Below are 14,639 nucleotides of genomic sequence, written 5' to 3'. Positions count from 1 at the left end.
TTTTAGGTTTTATTTCTAGATTTATGATCCATTGTAAGTTTATTTTTGTATGGGGTGCGAGGTGAGTTCATTTTTGCATATGGATATTTATTCCAATACCTTTTGATGGAAAGACCATACTTTCTCCACTCAGTTGCTTTTGTACCTTTGTTAAGTATCAGTTGGCCATATATATATGCATCTACTTCTGGACCCTGTATTCTGTTCCATTGATCTGTTTGTCTTTTATTAAGCTATTCCCATACTGTCTTTATTACTGTAGCTTTATTCTAAGTCTTGAAATTAGAAAATGTTAGTCCTTCAACTTTGTTATTCTTTTTCAAAGTTATTTTTTGTATTCTACATCCTTTTTAATTCCCTATGAATTTTAGAAATAACTTGTCAATTTGAAAATAAACATTCCTGCTAGGAACTTGATTGGTACTGTTTTTGACTCTCTACGTCAACTGGGGAGAGTTGTTACCTTAACAATATTGAGTCTTCTGACTCGTGAACAGGGTATATCTCTCTATTTCAATCTTTAATTTTTCAGCAATGTTTTGAAGTTTTCAGTGTACAGTTGTTGCATACATTTTGTCAGATTTATTCCTAAGCGCTTGGTTTTTTTCTGTTTTGTTTTTGTTTTTTCTTTTGCGGTATGCGGGCCTCTCACCATTGTGGCCTCTCCCGCCGCGGAGCACAGGCTCCGGACGCGCAGGCCCAGCGGCCATGGCTCACGGGCCCCACCGCTCCATGGCACGTGGGATCCCTCCAGGACCATTGCACGAACTCGTGTCCCTTGCATCGGCAGGCGGACTCTCAACCACTGCGCCACCAGGGAAGCCCAGTACTTGTGTTTTTTATGATGTTATAGAGTTCTTTTTTATTTCAGTTTCCAATGGTTTGTTGCTACTATGTATAGAAATAAAATTGATTTTTATATTGATCTTGTGTTCTGAAATGTTGCCAAACTAACTTACTAGTTTTGGTAACTTTTTTGTGGATTCCACTGAATTTTCTACATAGACAGTCATATCATCTGTAAATAAAGACACTTTTCTTTCTTCCTTTCCAACCTGGATGCCTTTACTTTTTTTCTTGCCTTTTTGCACTCTAGAACCACCAGTACAGTATTGAGTAGAAGTGGTGAGAGTGGAAATCCTTGTGTTGTTCATGATATTTGAGGGGAAAACACTCCACCGTTAGCTGTAGGGATTTTGTAGGTATCATTTATCAGGTTGAAGAGAAGTTCCTTCTATTCCTATTGTGCTGAGAGTTTCCATCAGGAATGGACATTGGATTGTATCAAATGCTTTTTCTGCACCTATCAAGATGCTCATATGATTTCTCTTTTTTAAGTTTAATATGATGAATTACATTGATTTTCGATTGTTAAACCAACCTCACGTTTCTGGGATGAGCTCCACTTAGTCATGGTATATTCTCCTTTATATATATATATATATATATATATATATATATATATATATATATATATAGTTGGATTCTGTTCGTTAAAGTTTTGTTTAAAAATTTTCATCTATGTTCATGAGGGACATTGGTCTGTAGCCTTCTTTCCTTGTAATATCTTTGTCTGGCTTTGGTATCAGAGAAATGTTGAACTTACGGACTGAGTTGGGAAGTATTCCTTCCTCTTCAGTTTTTTGGAGGGCTCTGCCTAGCTGTCGCATAAGGCTATGAGGTATCCAACACGTAAGGACACTCTGGTTTAATTAGTCCCAGTCGGTAGTCATGTGGCTCCACATGTCGTCACAGTGAGCGTCCTCGTGTGTACCTTTGTGTGCGTTTTCCTGGAGAGAAGCCTTCTTGGGCCAGCCTTGTTGCTCAGAGCGTGCAGAGCTTAGATGGTGTTGACTCTGGTGGCTTCTCTCTGAACTCCTTCATCCCCAGGAGGACTTTGTGATTCTCTGTCTCCCGTAGCAGTGGAGCATACCAAGCCGTAGGGGAGACACGTTTCAGGAGGGCTTTCAAAAAGTGGCGGCTGGCCCCATGGGGAGGGGATTTAGGGCGTCAAGGCCATTCTCACTGCTACTCCTGAGGCACTGTCCTTAGTCGGCTTCTGTCTTCCTCCACTAGGTCCAGACAAAAACAGTAGCCCAGTGTGTCGAGTTCTACTACACGCAGAAGAAAATGATCAAGTTTGACTGCGGCCGAGCCCCAGTGCCGGAAAAGAGGGTCAAGAGAGAGCTGGGTGAAGCAGACAGGACAGAAGCGAAGGTAGAGGGTCTCGGGATAGGGCTTCAGGAGTTCAGCACGGATCTGGATGCCCGGTGCCCATCCAAGCTGGGTGGCGGTGGGGGGGTGCACCCCGCGACGTCTGGACGCTCTGGACACCTGCTTCTCCCTTAGAAGGGCGGCGGGGCGGTCAGCACCCTTTCATCACCTCTGCCCCCTGTGCAGGTCACTCGTAGCCCTTGGAGGAAACCCAGCCACCGCCCAACCCCCGAATTACAGAGGACTACTGAGAGTTACAGGAGGGAGTCCATCCCCAACTCCAGCCCAAACACCGGCTCGAAGCGGACCCCTGAGCTGCCGGGGAGCAGCAAGGGCCAGGGCTTCTTTCCCTGCCAGAAGTGTGAGAGGTACCGCCCTTTCCTTAGATGCTCCCACACCGCCTGCCCTCAGCCCTCTGGGGTGCCCCCCTCAGGGCTACCCGCCTCCCCCTGCTCTGACCCCTGTGTCCTCTGGTGCCTCCTCAGGGTGTTTGGCAAGATCAAGGGTCGGAATGCCCACATGAAGTGGCACCGGCTTCAGGACCACGTGGATCCCACCGCCAGGGCAAGGGGGCCCATGGAGCCCTTCCAACTGTAGGAGGAGGAGGGCGAGCTAGGGGCTGGCATCGGCCCTCTGCGTGGGCAGCTAGTTGGGATGGGCACCTCCAGCCCTGTTGCGTCTCCTTTGTTGTTTCTGTACGTTTTCCCTTGTATATAGTATTAAATTTGTTTCTTAAGAAGCTGTCTTCTGGCTTCCCTGCCTGTTGATCCAGCGAAGGCTTTTGAGCCCCTGCTGCTCCCAGAAGCCACAGTGACTGAGTCCCTGCTCTGGAGGACCCTCATACATTAATGCAGCCAGCATTTATCAAGCACCTGCTGTAGCTGTGCCAGACAATGCCCAGTCCACGTGATGGGGACATAGTGATGGAGGGACAGGCCCCTCCCCTCACAGAGCTTACATTTTAGGAGCGGGAAGGTAGGAGTGATAAAGCAGCAAAAAGGTGAGTTTAGATATCTATAGTGCATATGCTTTGGGCCGTAATAACAGAGGAGTCAGCGTAGGTTTAAGCTCTCAGGACACGTGGTGGTGCCAGTGGCTCCACGGTGAAGTCCAGGCCTGCCAGCAGTGGCCAGCGTCTGCAAGTCGGCTGCAGCAGCAGCAGCAAGAATCCCCTCTTGTACACAGAGCACCCAAACCTTCGGAGGGTGCAGGGCAGAGAGCAGCTCCCTCCCTTCCTTGTTCCCCTTTTTAAAAGTGAGGAAAGCTTGTAGCAGCGCCCAACAGAACGCCCCTCACGTCTCCTCGGCCAGAACTGTAGCCCGTGCTCTTTCTAAACTGATCCGTGGCAGTGGAAAGGGAAGTGGCCACCGTTATCCCGGACCCTCAAGATTTGTCTCCAGGGCAAAAGCGTAAGTTGTGTTCCCCCCTGGTTTTCCCCAGTTCCAGGACTGGGGAGAACCAGTGTGTTCCCTCAAATTTGTTGTCACCCGATCCAAACTGGAATCCCATTTGCCAGGAAAAGAAGAGGAAGCAGAAACAGCCACTGGGGAGTCAGACCTTGTGTCTACCACAAAGCGACATGAGGAAAGTACAGCAGGGGGCCAAGTCCGAGGGAGTGACAGGGAGTGGCAGACGCTGGCAGGTGGATGGCGCGGGGGTGGGAAGCCACACTGAGGAGGCTGCTGAGGCTGAGACCCACTTCCAGGCCACGGTGCGGCAAAGCACAGACTCTGCCACGGGAACCAGGGGAGGTTGTGCAAAGCTCTAGCTGCTGTGAGGGTGCCGTGGGCGGCAAGACAGGAATCCTGGAGAGTAGCTGGAAGGCTCTCAGCGGAGATGGTGGCCTGGGCTGGAGTAGCAGTGAAGAGGCCAGAAGCGCAAGGATTAGGGATCATGTTAGAAGTAGATTCAGACATGCTGATGGGTCACACATCACAGGGAGAGCTGGTAAGGAAAAGGACAGATCGAGGTTGGCAGGGCAGGTTGGGGTTTGAGCAACTGAGTAGATGCTGTTAACTGAGATGAGGAAGAGGGACACCTCAGAGGATTGATGGCTTAAAGGCGTGACTGTGTCTGTAACTGTGTGCTGCCTTCGGAGGGACTGGCTAGGGGAGCAGGGCAAACGCTGGTGTCAGGAGGCTTCACAGAAGGGCCAGGTTTCAGCTCAGTCCATCTGAAAAGACGGGGAGGGAGGAGGAGCAGAGGAGGAAGTTGAGTTGGAAGCGGTGCGGGCACTTTGGTTGGGGAAAGGACTCTGGCATCAGATGAACCAGAATCTACAGCCTGGCTCTTCTTCCTTCTTTGCCACCTTGGGCAAGTCATTTGCCCTGTTTGAGTCTCAGTTTTCTCATTCTGTAACTGGGATGGAAAATGCCTACCCACATATATCTGGTTGGTTTGTTTTTAATGCCCTTTAACTTTTTCTTGTTGTTGTTGTTTTGCTGTGTTGGGTCTTCGTTTCTGTGCGATTGCTTTCTTTAGTTGCGGCGAGCGGGGGCCACTCTTCATTGCGGTGCGCGGACCTCTCACCGTCACGGCCTCTCGTTGCGGAGCACAAGCTCCAGACGCGCAGGCTCAGTAGTTGTGGCTCACGGGCCTAGTTGCTCTGCGACATGTGGGATCTTCCCAGACCAGGGCCCTGCATCGGCAGGCAGACTCCCAACCACTGCACCACCAAGGAAGTCCCGAACCTGATGTTTCTTAAATGCTTTCCGGGATGGCAATCCAGGACACGAGTGTGTAATCTATACATGCATTTTAGAGCAAATATTCCACAAGTAATAATTATGCCAAGGGCATGGAAAACCCACTGATACTTGACCAGGCGATGGATCAAAACCTGTAGTTCGGGGGCTTCCCTGGTGGCACAGTGGTTAAGAATTGCCTGCCAATGCAGGGGACACGGGTTCGAGCCCTGGTCCGGGAAGATCCCACATGCCGCGGAGCAACTAAGCCCATGCGCCACTAGTGAGCCTGCGCTCTAGCGCCCGCAAGCCACAACTACTGAAGCCCGCACGCCTAGAGCCCATGCTCTGCAACAAGAGAAGCCACTGCAACCAGAAGCCCGCGCACTGCAACGAAGAGTAGCCCCCACTCGCCGCAACTAGAGAAAGCCCACGCACAGCAATGAAGACCCAGCGCAGCCAAAAATAAATAAATAAAATAAATAAAATTTAAAAAAAATAACACCACCTGTAGTTTGAAGGATTCCGAGTTAATCCTAGTGGAGGGCTCAGAGCAGTACGTGGCTCTTGGCTGGCACGCGAGAAACATCATCTATCGTTGTTACCGTCATTATTACTGTCCATGTTGTCGTTAATAACAGCTCAGTGAGGTGGGCACTGCTCCCTCCTTGCCTCCCAGACCGGGGAAAGGGGTCACCCTGCTGCTGAGTGGAGGGCAGTGCCTGGCAGGATGGGGCTCCGGCTCAGCCCCCAACCAAGGACCAGGCAGTTCTGAGTTCCTAACCGCTAAATGGCCATAACCAAACCCGCCTCCTAGGACAGTCGTGACGTTCACTGACGTCACGTACAGGAGGTGCCGAGAACCTGACCAGGGACGTTATGGGCATTAAGAGGACGGCACGGGTAAGAATAATACACATTGTTACTCTTCCGTAAATGTAATAACATGAACATAATGTGTATTTGTTGGGTTCTGGATTTAGTCATTTATATTATGCCAGATAAATTATTTGGAATGTTACTGTGGTTGTTGTGAGGACTAAATGAAAATTACTGTAAAGGGCCTGGCATATGATAGGTATTTGGTAACTGATAGTTATGTTAATGAAGACGGAGGAGGGGGGAGTGGGAGGGAGAGAGAAGAGGGGGGAGGAGGAAAAAGGAGGGGGAGGGATGGGGAGCGAAGCGGGGAGGGGAGAGGCCACACAAGAGGAAGAAGAGGGAGGGACGACTGGCACTGAGTAATGGGCCCGGCACACAGTAGGTGCTCAATAAAAGTCCACTGTGTTCCCCGCTCTGGGCTTTGCTCATCACCCCTGCCTTCATCTTCCAGGTGGACACTGAGGTCCACAACAGTCGATCCCCTTCCCCCAGGTCACACACCCCACCCATGGCTGGGCCGGGACAGGACCCCCCAGCGCCCCCGCCCTGCCCACTGTGAACTCCAGAGCCAGCCTCTGCCTCTGTTCCAGCTCTGTAGCAGCTGCCCTCCAAGGCCAGGGACTCAGGACCACACCTCCTTCTCTGAGGGGCCGGAGGGCACAGCTGGGGGTCCAGCAGCTCCGGCCTCACCTCCACCCCACACTGCTCCTCAGTGACTGCCCCCTGCCCCCCTCCCGGCAAAGTGCCTCAGGGGACGAGTGCGACCCCTTCTCCCCTCCCCCACTGGCTGCCACCACAGGCGACTTGGGTGATGCCTGGAGCCCACGGCCTTCCCCGAGCCCCCGGGCCACTTACCCCAGGACCTTCATAGAAGGCACTTCGACGGGCCTCCCCGGGATTATCCAGGAGCTCATCACTGTCAAGCTGCACCAAGACCCGCCCCCACCCAAGGTCAAAGGTCAGCTGGGCAGTGGGCCGGCCCACCTCTAGAACAAAAACCAATTGAGGGTTACATGGGACAAAAAGACAAAGACGAGGTGGGGGGGTTGCGGGGGGAGATTCGAGGGGTACAGGAAACTCCGCCTCCAGAAAAGTCGCCCCAAAGAAAGGGGCTTGGCTGCAAGATTAAAATGTGAGGCAACCCCAGCACTGAGTCCGAGCCTCTCCTGACATGCCTGCCTTGAACTCTAGAATCCTGCCTCCGTGGCTTTGCTCAAGCGTCTTTGGTAACACATCTGGCAGGGCCTGTCACATTTGTCACCTCCTCCCGACAACTGTCCGTCCCTTCCTACTAAGTCACTCCTTCCACTGCCCAGCCCAAGCACCCGGCACGCCCTGCCACCCGGGCGCCTAACGTGCGTGCTGTTCCCGTGTCTGGGAGCACAGGGACCTGTCTCGTTCCTGCAGACATAGGCAATGTCTACAACAGGCCCTAAGCGCCCAATGAATGGCTGTCCACAGCCAAGCCTCCCCAGTTTCTCTGTCCAGCTGATCTTTTTCCAGAACCCCAGACTGCTATATCCAATAGCCGCCCTTGGACTTCTGGCATCCACCTCGAACTCCCAGTCTCAGAGAACGGTACCACCACCCACTCAGCTGCTCAGGTCAAGTCCAGGAGGCATTCTGGATGCTCTTTCTTCCTCACCGTCTAAGCCACCAGCAAGTCTAGTGATCCTGCCTCCCAGACAGATCCCAGAGCCAGCGTCTGGTACCTCCTCCCGTGCCTGCCCTGGGGCCCAGGCCACCAACTTCTGCTCCGCACTCGCCTCCGCTCCACAGATTATTTGATACATCCCCTCTCAAGGAGCTGAGCTCCGTCCCCTCCCTGTGAGTGTGGGCGGGCTTAGTGACTCGCTTCTAGCAAATGCAGTATGACGGAAGTAACAGTGTGCGACTTTGGAGACTAGGTCATAAAAGGCACTGAGCTTCCTCCTGGCTCTCTCCCTTGGGCCACTTGCTCTGGGGGAACCAGCTGCCATGCTGTGAGGACACTCAAGCAATCCTAGGGGGAGGCCCACATGGTGAGGAGCTGAGGCCTCCAGCCAACTGCCACGGCAGTGAGTCACTGTGGAGGCACATCCTCCAGCCCCAGACAAGCCCTCAGATGACAGTGGCTCCAGGCAACATCCTGACTGCTACTCAGGGGAGACACTGAGCTAGACACCCAGCTAAGCACTCCCCAGTTCCTGACCCTCAGAAACTGAGAGCTCTAACAAATGTTGTTTTAAGTCACTAAGTGATGGGATAACTTGTTATGCAGCTGTGGGTGACTGATACAGCTCCTCATGGCTCAACAGACATCCACTCTCCCCCACTTTGTTCCATTCCCTGGAGGGCAAACGGAATGTGGCATTCTCCTGCTTAATAACCCGTCAGAACTGCCTGTCACGTTCAGAATAAAGTCTGAACTCCTCGATCAAGTCCTCCAAGCCCTTCATGACCTGGTGATTTTTGTCCACTCCAGTCTTACCACCTTCTAGTTTCCCCTTCATTCCGGCCCCACTGGCCTTCTTTCTCAAACTTTCCAACCTTCCTACCTGTCCTTCCCCTGCCCAGAGCGCCATGGGCACCTCCCTTTGATCCTTCAGCTTCACACCAGCTAGAGAAGAAGCCCCTGCTTCCGCCTCCCATTCATTTTCTTTTAAACCTCTTTTGTTGTGCAAGTGACATTATTATTTCTTATGCTGCTCTGCATGGTGCTTTCCACCATCACCTTTATTAGCTCTCGGTTGCTTTGTTTACCAAGGAAATGTGTATGGAGTGAGGGCAGGGATTTGCCATCTCTTTCACTCTCTGCCATAACCCTGGGGCCTGGCTCATGGAAGGCAAGGGGCAGATGTCTACTGAATCAGCGGGGAGTGTCTCTCAGCTCCCAATTCCACAGGCCCCTGCCCTGGGGATGCTTCTCCCTGCCCCAGCACTCACCTTCTCAGATCCATGTAAGAAGTCACTGAGGGCCTGAGGGTCACTGAAAGAGAGAAGGGGAGAGACATTTGAGGACATGAGGGACAGGGGAGGGGAGGGAGAGGGTGGGGGAGGGTGGGGTGGGGTGGGGTGGGGAGCCCATTACTCACCAAATCACGTCTAGTAAGCATCTCCCATCCTCATCATCCATCGCCACTGGACGGGGCAGGGCGGGAAGAGGGCAAGGGAGACAAGTTAGATGTCGGCAGCGTGCCAGGACCCTCCCTGCAAGGACCATTCCCTGGGGCCAAGACCCCTGGAGGGGTCAGGCTTTCTGTCCCCTTAAGTCTAGGGGCATGGGTAGGGGTGGGGCAGGTGCCCTCCGTACCAGAGCCTCCTGATCAGAGACAGACAGCTGCCTTTTCCTCCTCCCTCTCTCTCCCCAGCGTCTGATGACGATGGTGATGACATCAACCCAGACTGAGTCCTGATCACATGCAGGCCCCGTGCTAAGTGCTTCACACACATGTATCTCATTTAATCCCCACAGTATCCCTCGAGGTGGGTCCTGCCACCCCCGCTTTGCAGATGAGTAAAAGGAAGAGCTGAGACCATGGTTCTCTGTCTCCCAGCTAGCAGGTGGCAGAGCCAGCCCTGAACCCACAAGTCTGGCCCCAAGCCTGTGCTCCTGTCCTACACGTGACTGGGTGAAAGAGGGAGGGAGGGGAGGCGGCATGAAGGGGCCCAGGCTCTGGGTCCCCCTGGAAGACACATGCAGCGTGGTTCTCAAGGAAGGGAACAGAGAGGGAGAGGGGCCAGGAGGGCAGGCGCTCTGAGTCAGAGGAACCGCCAGAGCCGGGCCGAGCCTGTCAGAATGATGAGGATGAGGACGGCTAACATTTGGCTCCTGCTTACCATGTGCCAGGCACTGTCCCAAGCGTTTCACAAATGTTAGCTTGTTCAGCCCCCATGGGAAAGGGATGCCGTGTGCCCCAGTTTACAAGTGAGAAAACAAGTTCTCTGTTTGCCCATCCACCCCCGCGCCAACCACCACTGCTCCAGACATCCTACCAAGCTTCCACGCACCCATCTTTACAAACTTCCACCCAACCGCCCATCTTTCTTGTCTTCCAAACACACAAACTGACGCGTCCTTCCATCCGCTCCTCCTTTTTACTGTTTTGGGCCGCACTGAGAGGCTTGCGGGATCTCAGTTCTCCGATCAGGGACTGAACCCGGGCCCGGGCAGGGAAAGCACTGAGTCCTAACCACTGGACCGCCAGGGAAGTCCCCATCCGCCTATCCTTCCATCAGCCCACGCATCCTTCCCTCCCAACCACGCAGACAGAACACGATGAGAAATCACACACAATCCCGGTCCAGGGCCATGGAGTTGTTACCCTCTCTTTTTCTTCTTGGTAGGGGGAGGGGGATGGTCCCGAACTCACTGAGGACATGGTGACTGTCGTGCCCCCCCCCCCCAGCTGGGTCACCATCCCTAACCCTCAATAGCATTCTCTGAACTTCCTGATCACCACTACAGCCCCTATTACCCTCGACGGCTCTGTGACGTAAAGAATCTCAGGGAGGGAACCCATATGGTTATTTCAGGGGCTCCTCTGGACAGTACCCTGGAGAGTCTGATGAAAACAAAGGACCCTCTTGCCAGAAACATGCATGTGGGCCAGAAATGTTACACGTTCTTTCCCAGGGGAAGTGTGTCATGGGACACACACACACACACACGTATGCACACACGTACACACTTCACGGGCCCTGGGTTAACAAGCCCAGTCTAGAACAGAAACACATGGCTCCGGAGCCTCACACACCCATCACGCTCGCCTCTAGAGCTGGCCCCGGGGACTGTCCCCAGAGAGGCCCTTCCAAGGCTCTTGCTGCATCCGTGCGGCAAGATAACACACTCTCTCTGGCTTCATATCTCCGCCCACACCCACTGTCTTCCCATGTCACCAGCTCTGTGGCCTACGAGCCCCTGCCCTTCCCAACCAGCCTAAGGTGGGCAAGGCCTGGCCAGGGAATGACAAGGCAGGATCTGCAGAGAATCTGGAGAAGACGGAAAGGGGGGAGGGAGATCCTGCCTGCAGATGGCATGGAGGTTGGGGGGGAATGGCCCGAAGGACCCAGGGGGCCCAGGCTGGAGAGGGCGGGGCTGAAGGATGTGGCTGAGCCAGGCTCTTCCAAGAAGGAACGTCCCTTCCGGGGAGGTGGACGGGAGACCACGGCCCCTCCGGGAATGAGCAGGATGCTTGGCTGGTTACCTGCGCTACAAACGAATCATGAAGGGAAGGAGGGGGCGTCCACTCCAGCTCTACGCAGGGCCCCCAGCTGGGGATGTGGGGAGGGTCCTTTTGGGGGCCAGCTGTGGAGAGAGAATGAGAGAGAGGCTGTGAGTGAGACAGTCAGTGAAAGGGAGAAAGATGTAGCCAGAGAGACGAGAGGTCAAATACCAGTTTAAAACCACAGGAAAGGGGCTTCCCTGGTGGTGCAGTGGTTGAGAGTCCGCCTGCCGATGCAGGGCACGTGGGTTCGTGCCCCGGTCTGGGAAGATCCCACATGCCGTGGAACGGCTGGGCCCATGAACCATGGCCGCTGAGCCTGCGCGTCCGGAGCCTGTGCTCTGCAAGGGGAGAGGCCACAACAGTGGGAGGCCCGCATACCGCAAAAAAAAAAACAACAAAACAAAAACCCACAGGAAACAACACTGTACATTATCACATATATATATGCAGACACACTGCACTATATCTACATACAGTGTGTGTACATATATATATATATATTCACACACACACACATCATGCAATAGTATATAACATTATATGATATAATCCATCAGCACTTCAATCTAGCAAACTACAGTCAGGTCTCATCATCTGAGGTGCTTATGTCCTATAAGGTCACCGTGAATTTGCGATTATGGCCGCTGAGCCGCAGCCCCTGGGGAAAGACAGGGTTAGCTTCCTGCCAGCCTCTGGTCCCATTCTCATCAACCCATCAATATATCCCCTTGGCTTATGTGTGTTTCTGTTTAAAGGCACCTTGTTTGGGACTTCCCTGGTGGCGCAGTGGTTGAGAGTCCGCCTGCCAATGCAGGGGACACGGGTTTGAGCCCTGGTCCGGGAAGATCCCGCATGCCGTGGAGCAACAGAGCCCGTGCGCTACAACTACTGAGCCTGCGCGCCTAGAGCCCGTGCTCCGCAACAGGAGAAGCCACCGCAATGAGAAGCCCGCGCACCACGAGAGTAGCCCCTGCTCGTCGCAACTAGAGAAATCCCACGCACAGCAACGAAGACCCAACTCAGCCATAAATAATAAATAAATAAATAAATTTATTTTAAAAATAATTTAAAAAAACAATAAAGACACCCTGTTTAACATAAACGGTTGATTCGCTCACACCGAGCTCAAGGCCCACAGCGCTGTAACTCATGCCTGAGGGCAGGTCACCTCACACGCGCGATCTCTCCAGAGCACATCGCAGCCTTCCTGTGCTTATGGACAGTGGGCGGCCCTTCAGCCCTACACGGGAGGGGCCGGGTTTAACAGCAAAACCACCCACAAAAAGCACAAAAGTGCAAAACAACAGGGCGCTAAAGAGGATGCTTCTTTATAGCTCTCGAGCTGAACAGAGAGGCAGAGGGTCGCCGCGTTCAACCTCAGCTGGTAGCACGTGCATCGGGAGACTCAAGATAGACTCACGGCTCTGCACACGTCTGCAAGTGACCAGGAAAGCGCCGTGAGTACTGATTTGGGGGTTAACAATGTTAGCAAACAGGCGGATTCACAAATATGGAATCCACGAATAACAAGGATTGACCTGATGACAGTAATGATGGTGGCTGTGATGACGATGATGATGGCTGCTGGTTTGAAGTACTCTGCACGTATCAGCCTGTTCACCGTCTTTGAATCCCTATGAAGCAGGTGCTTTTCGCAGCCCCATTCCACAGATGAGGAAGGCGAGGCTCAGAACGGTGAGCCATACGCCCTATATCCCTCCAGTGGTCAGTGGTCAGGCTGGGGTCTGAGCCAAGGTCGGCTGACTCCAGAGTCCCCGCCCTTAACCACTATCCCACAGACGGTCCTCTCGTCATATTGTTTCTCTTTTAAATGTGAAGCCAACACGCCACAGGGTCAAGATAAGACGAAGCTGGGTGACAGCCTTTGTTAGCATTTTGTGAATGCCTGGGATAGCTCAGATCCAAAAAAGCGATAAAGCGAGCAGATGGAAGAGAGAGCAGGAACGAGAGCTGCTTCTCCTTTTTATGGAGAGCCCCAGGCCCTGGAAAGAGCTAGAAAGCATCTGTCACAAGACCCTGGAACACGGGATCCTGGCCCATCTAGATTCCAGGTGCACTGCCCTGGACCAGGGTGATCACAAGCGCCCAAGGTGGCTTTGGGAGCGCCGCCAGCTCCATGTGGGTTCCCCCCTCCTCCATGCCCCAAGCTTTGGGTGTGGCCCAAGTTCTGTAAACGTCGGACCAGAAGTAGAGCCAGGAGGTGGGTGTCTCCTGAACAGGGCTCTCCAAAGGGGATCTGCGGGTGAATGTCCAGTGGGAGGCTCCAGCCTGTGAGAATCTGTTATCCATGTGTTTTCATTCAGATGCTAACAGCAGAGCAATGGACGAGGGGGACTTTCCGGGGAGAGGGCAAGGTTCTGCATGGTGATGGGGTGTCTGTTACATGGGGGTTTAAAAATTCACAGCTCAGGTTTCTGTATGTCAACACATATCAATTCAACCATGTTAATTTTACCTTTAAAAAACTGTACAAAACAGGGCTTCCCTGGTGGCGCAGAGAGTCCGCCTGTCGATGCACGGGACGCGGGTTCGTGCCCCGGGCCGGGAAGATCCCACATACCGCGGAGCGCCTAGGCCTGTGAGCCATGGCCGCTGAGCCTGTGCTCCGCAACGGGAGAGGCCACAACAGTGAGAGGCCCGCGTACCGCAAAAAAAAAAAAAAAAAAAAAAACCAAAACCGTACAAAATAAATAATCAGCATAGAGTTGTAGTGGGGGAGGAGAGCTAACAGACATGGCAAATGTTGGTAACTGTTAGAGCTGGATGATGGCTACCTGGGGGCTCAGTACACCGTTCTAGTTAATGTACATCTTCTCGAAAGTTTCCATAATAAAAAGAAAACCATTTGTCAATGATCAGCAGGTCCGGGGTTCCTCTGAGATGGGTCCCCTGTTCAGGTGCCAGGGTTGGCATCTATGTCGCCTATCAGGTTGATGCCAAGAGGCCCAGCATGGGGTTACAGTTTGGGGTTGGAGTCAGCAGTTCAAATCTCCACTTCCCCACACGTGGGCTGAAGTCGGGCAAGTGACTTCACCGCTCTAGGCTTCAGTGCCCTCATCTGTAAAATGGGCACAATCATAGTCCTTATTTTCACGTATGGCAGTGGAGAGGCTCTTAGGCCTTTAATCCTCTGGTGTAGTAAAGTATTTTGTAAGCGATAGATACTGTTACACAATCATTTTAGCTGCCATTGTGAATCTTACCTAGTGGGGCAACTCCCAAAGCTTTCTGGCCACAGCACAGTCAGGTTGGACAAAAGTCCCCAGGCCCCAGCTTTTCCACCTGGTGCCTTTTGTCACATTTGGCCCTTGAGCACATTTTGAAGGGTTTACACCCAAGGCAATAGAAATGAAAGCAAAAATAAACAAATGGGACCTAATCAAACTTATATGCTTTTGCACAGTAAGGGAAACCAGAAACAAAAGGAAAAGACAACCTATAGCCTGGGAGAAGATACTTGCAAATGATGTGACTGACAAGGGCTTAATTTCCAAAATATACAGACAGCTCATACAACTCAATAACAACAAAACAAACAACCCAATCAAAAAGTGGGCAGAACACCTGAATAGTCATTTCTCCAAAGAAGACATACAAATGGTCAACAGGCACATGAAAAGATGCTCAACAT

At 52.6% G+C, this 14,639-nt stretch overlaps 1 protein-coding gene and 1 pseudogene across 15 annotated transcripts in view; one reads left to right on the top strand and one right to left on the bottom strand.

The window, feature by feature from the left end:
* Positions 1 to 2,951, top strand: part of LOC309794492 (zinc finger protein 541-like) — a 50,765-nt pseudogene extending 47,814 nt beyond the window's left edge. The window contains exons 13-15 of the transcript in view: positions 2,077 to 2,217; positions 2,401 to 2,582; positions 2,700 to 2,951. The product of the transcript in view is annotated as a zinc finger protein 541-like (transcript). The remainder of the gene's footprint in view (positions 1 to 2,076; positions 2,218 to 2,400; positions 2,583 to 2,699) is intronic.
* Positions 1 to 14,639, bottom strand: part of LOC309794495 (BRD4-interacting chromatin-remodeling complex-associated protein-like) — a 66,350-nt gene that overhangs the window by 3,092 nt on the left and 48,619 nt on the right. For 2 of the 14 annotated variants that reach the window (XR_014292068.1, XR_014292069.1), the window contains exons 3-7: positions 11,156 to 11,325; positions 10,967 to 11,067; positions 8,855 to 8,900; positions 6,636 to 8,748; positions 1,485 to 2,114 (exon numbers count right to left, since the gene is read on the bottom strand). Coding sequence is in view for 4 of the 14 variants with exons in the window: in XM_082606057.1 (XP_082462183.1) it covers positions 2,249 to 2,344; positions 6,636 to 6,704; positions 8,706 to 8,748; positions 8,855 to 8,895 (249 nt within the window). In the remaining 10 variants the exon portion in view is untranslated. Of the gene's footprint in view, positions 1 to 1,484; positions 2,115 to 2,206; positions 2,345 to 4,310; positions 4,388 to 6,635; positions 8,749 to 8,854; positions 8,901 to 10,966; positions 11,068 to 11,155; positions 11,326 to 14,639 lie in introns of those variants that run through there. The other 12 variants (XM_082606055.1, XM_082606054.1, XR_014292071.1 and 9 more) reach the window with 11 other exon arrangements.

Source organism: Mesoplodon mirus (genome assembly GCF_964341445.2).
Source record: "Mesoplodon mirus genome assembly, chromosome: 19".
Taxonomy (NCBI): Eukaryota; Metazoa; Chordata; class Mammalia; order Artiodactyla; family Ziphiidae; genus Mesoplodon; species Mesoplodon mirus.
This window is presented reverse-complemented; position numbering and strand designations above follow the sequence as displayed.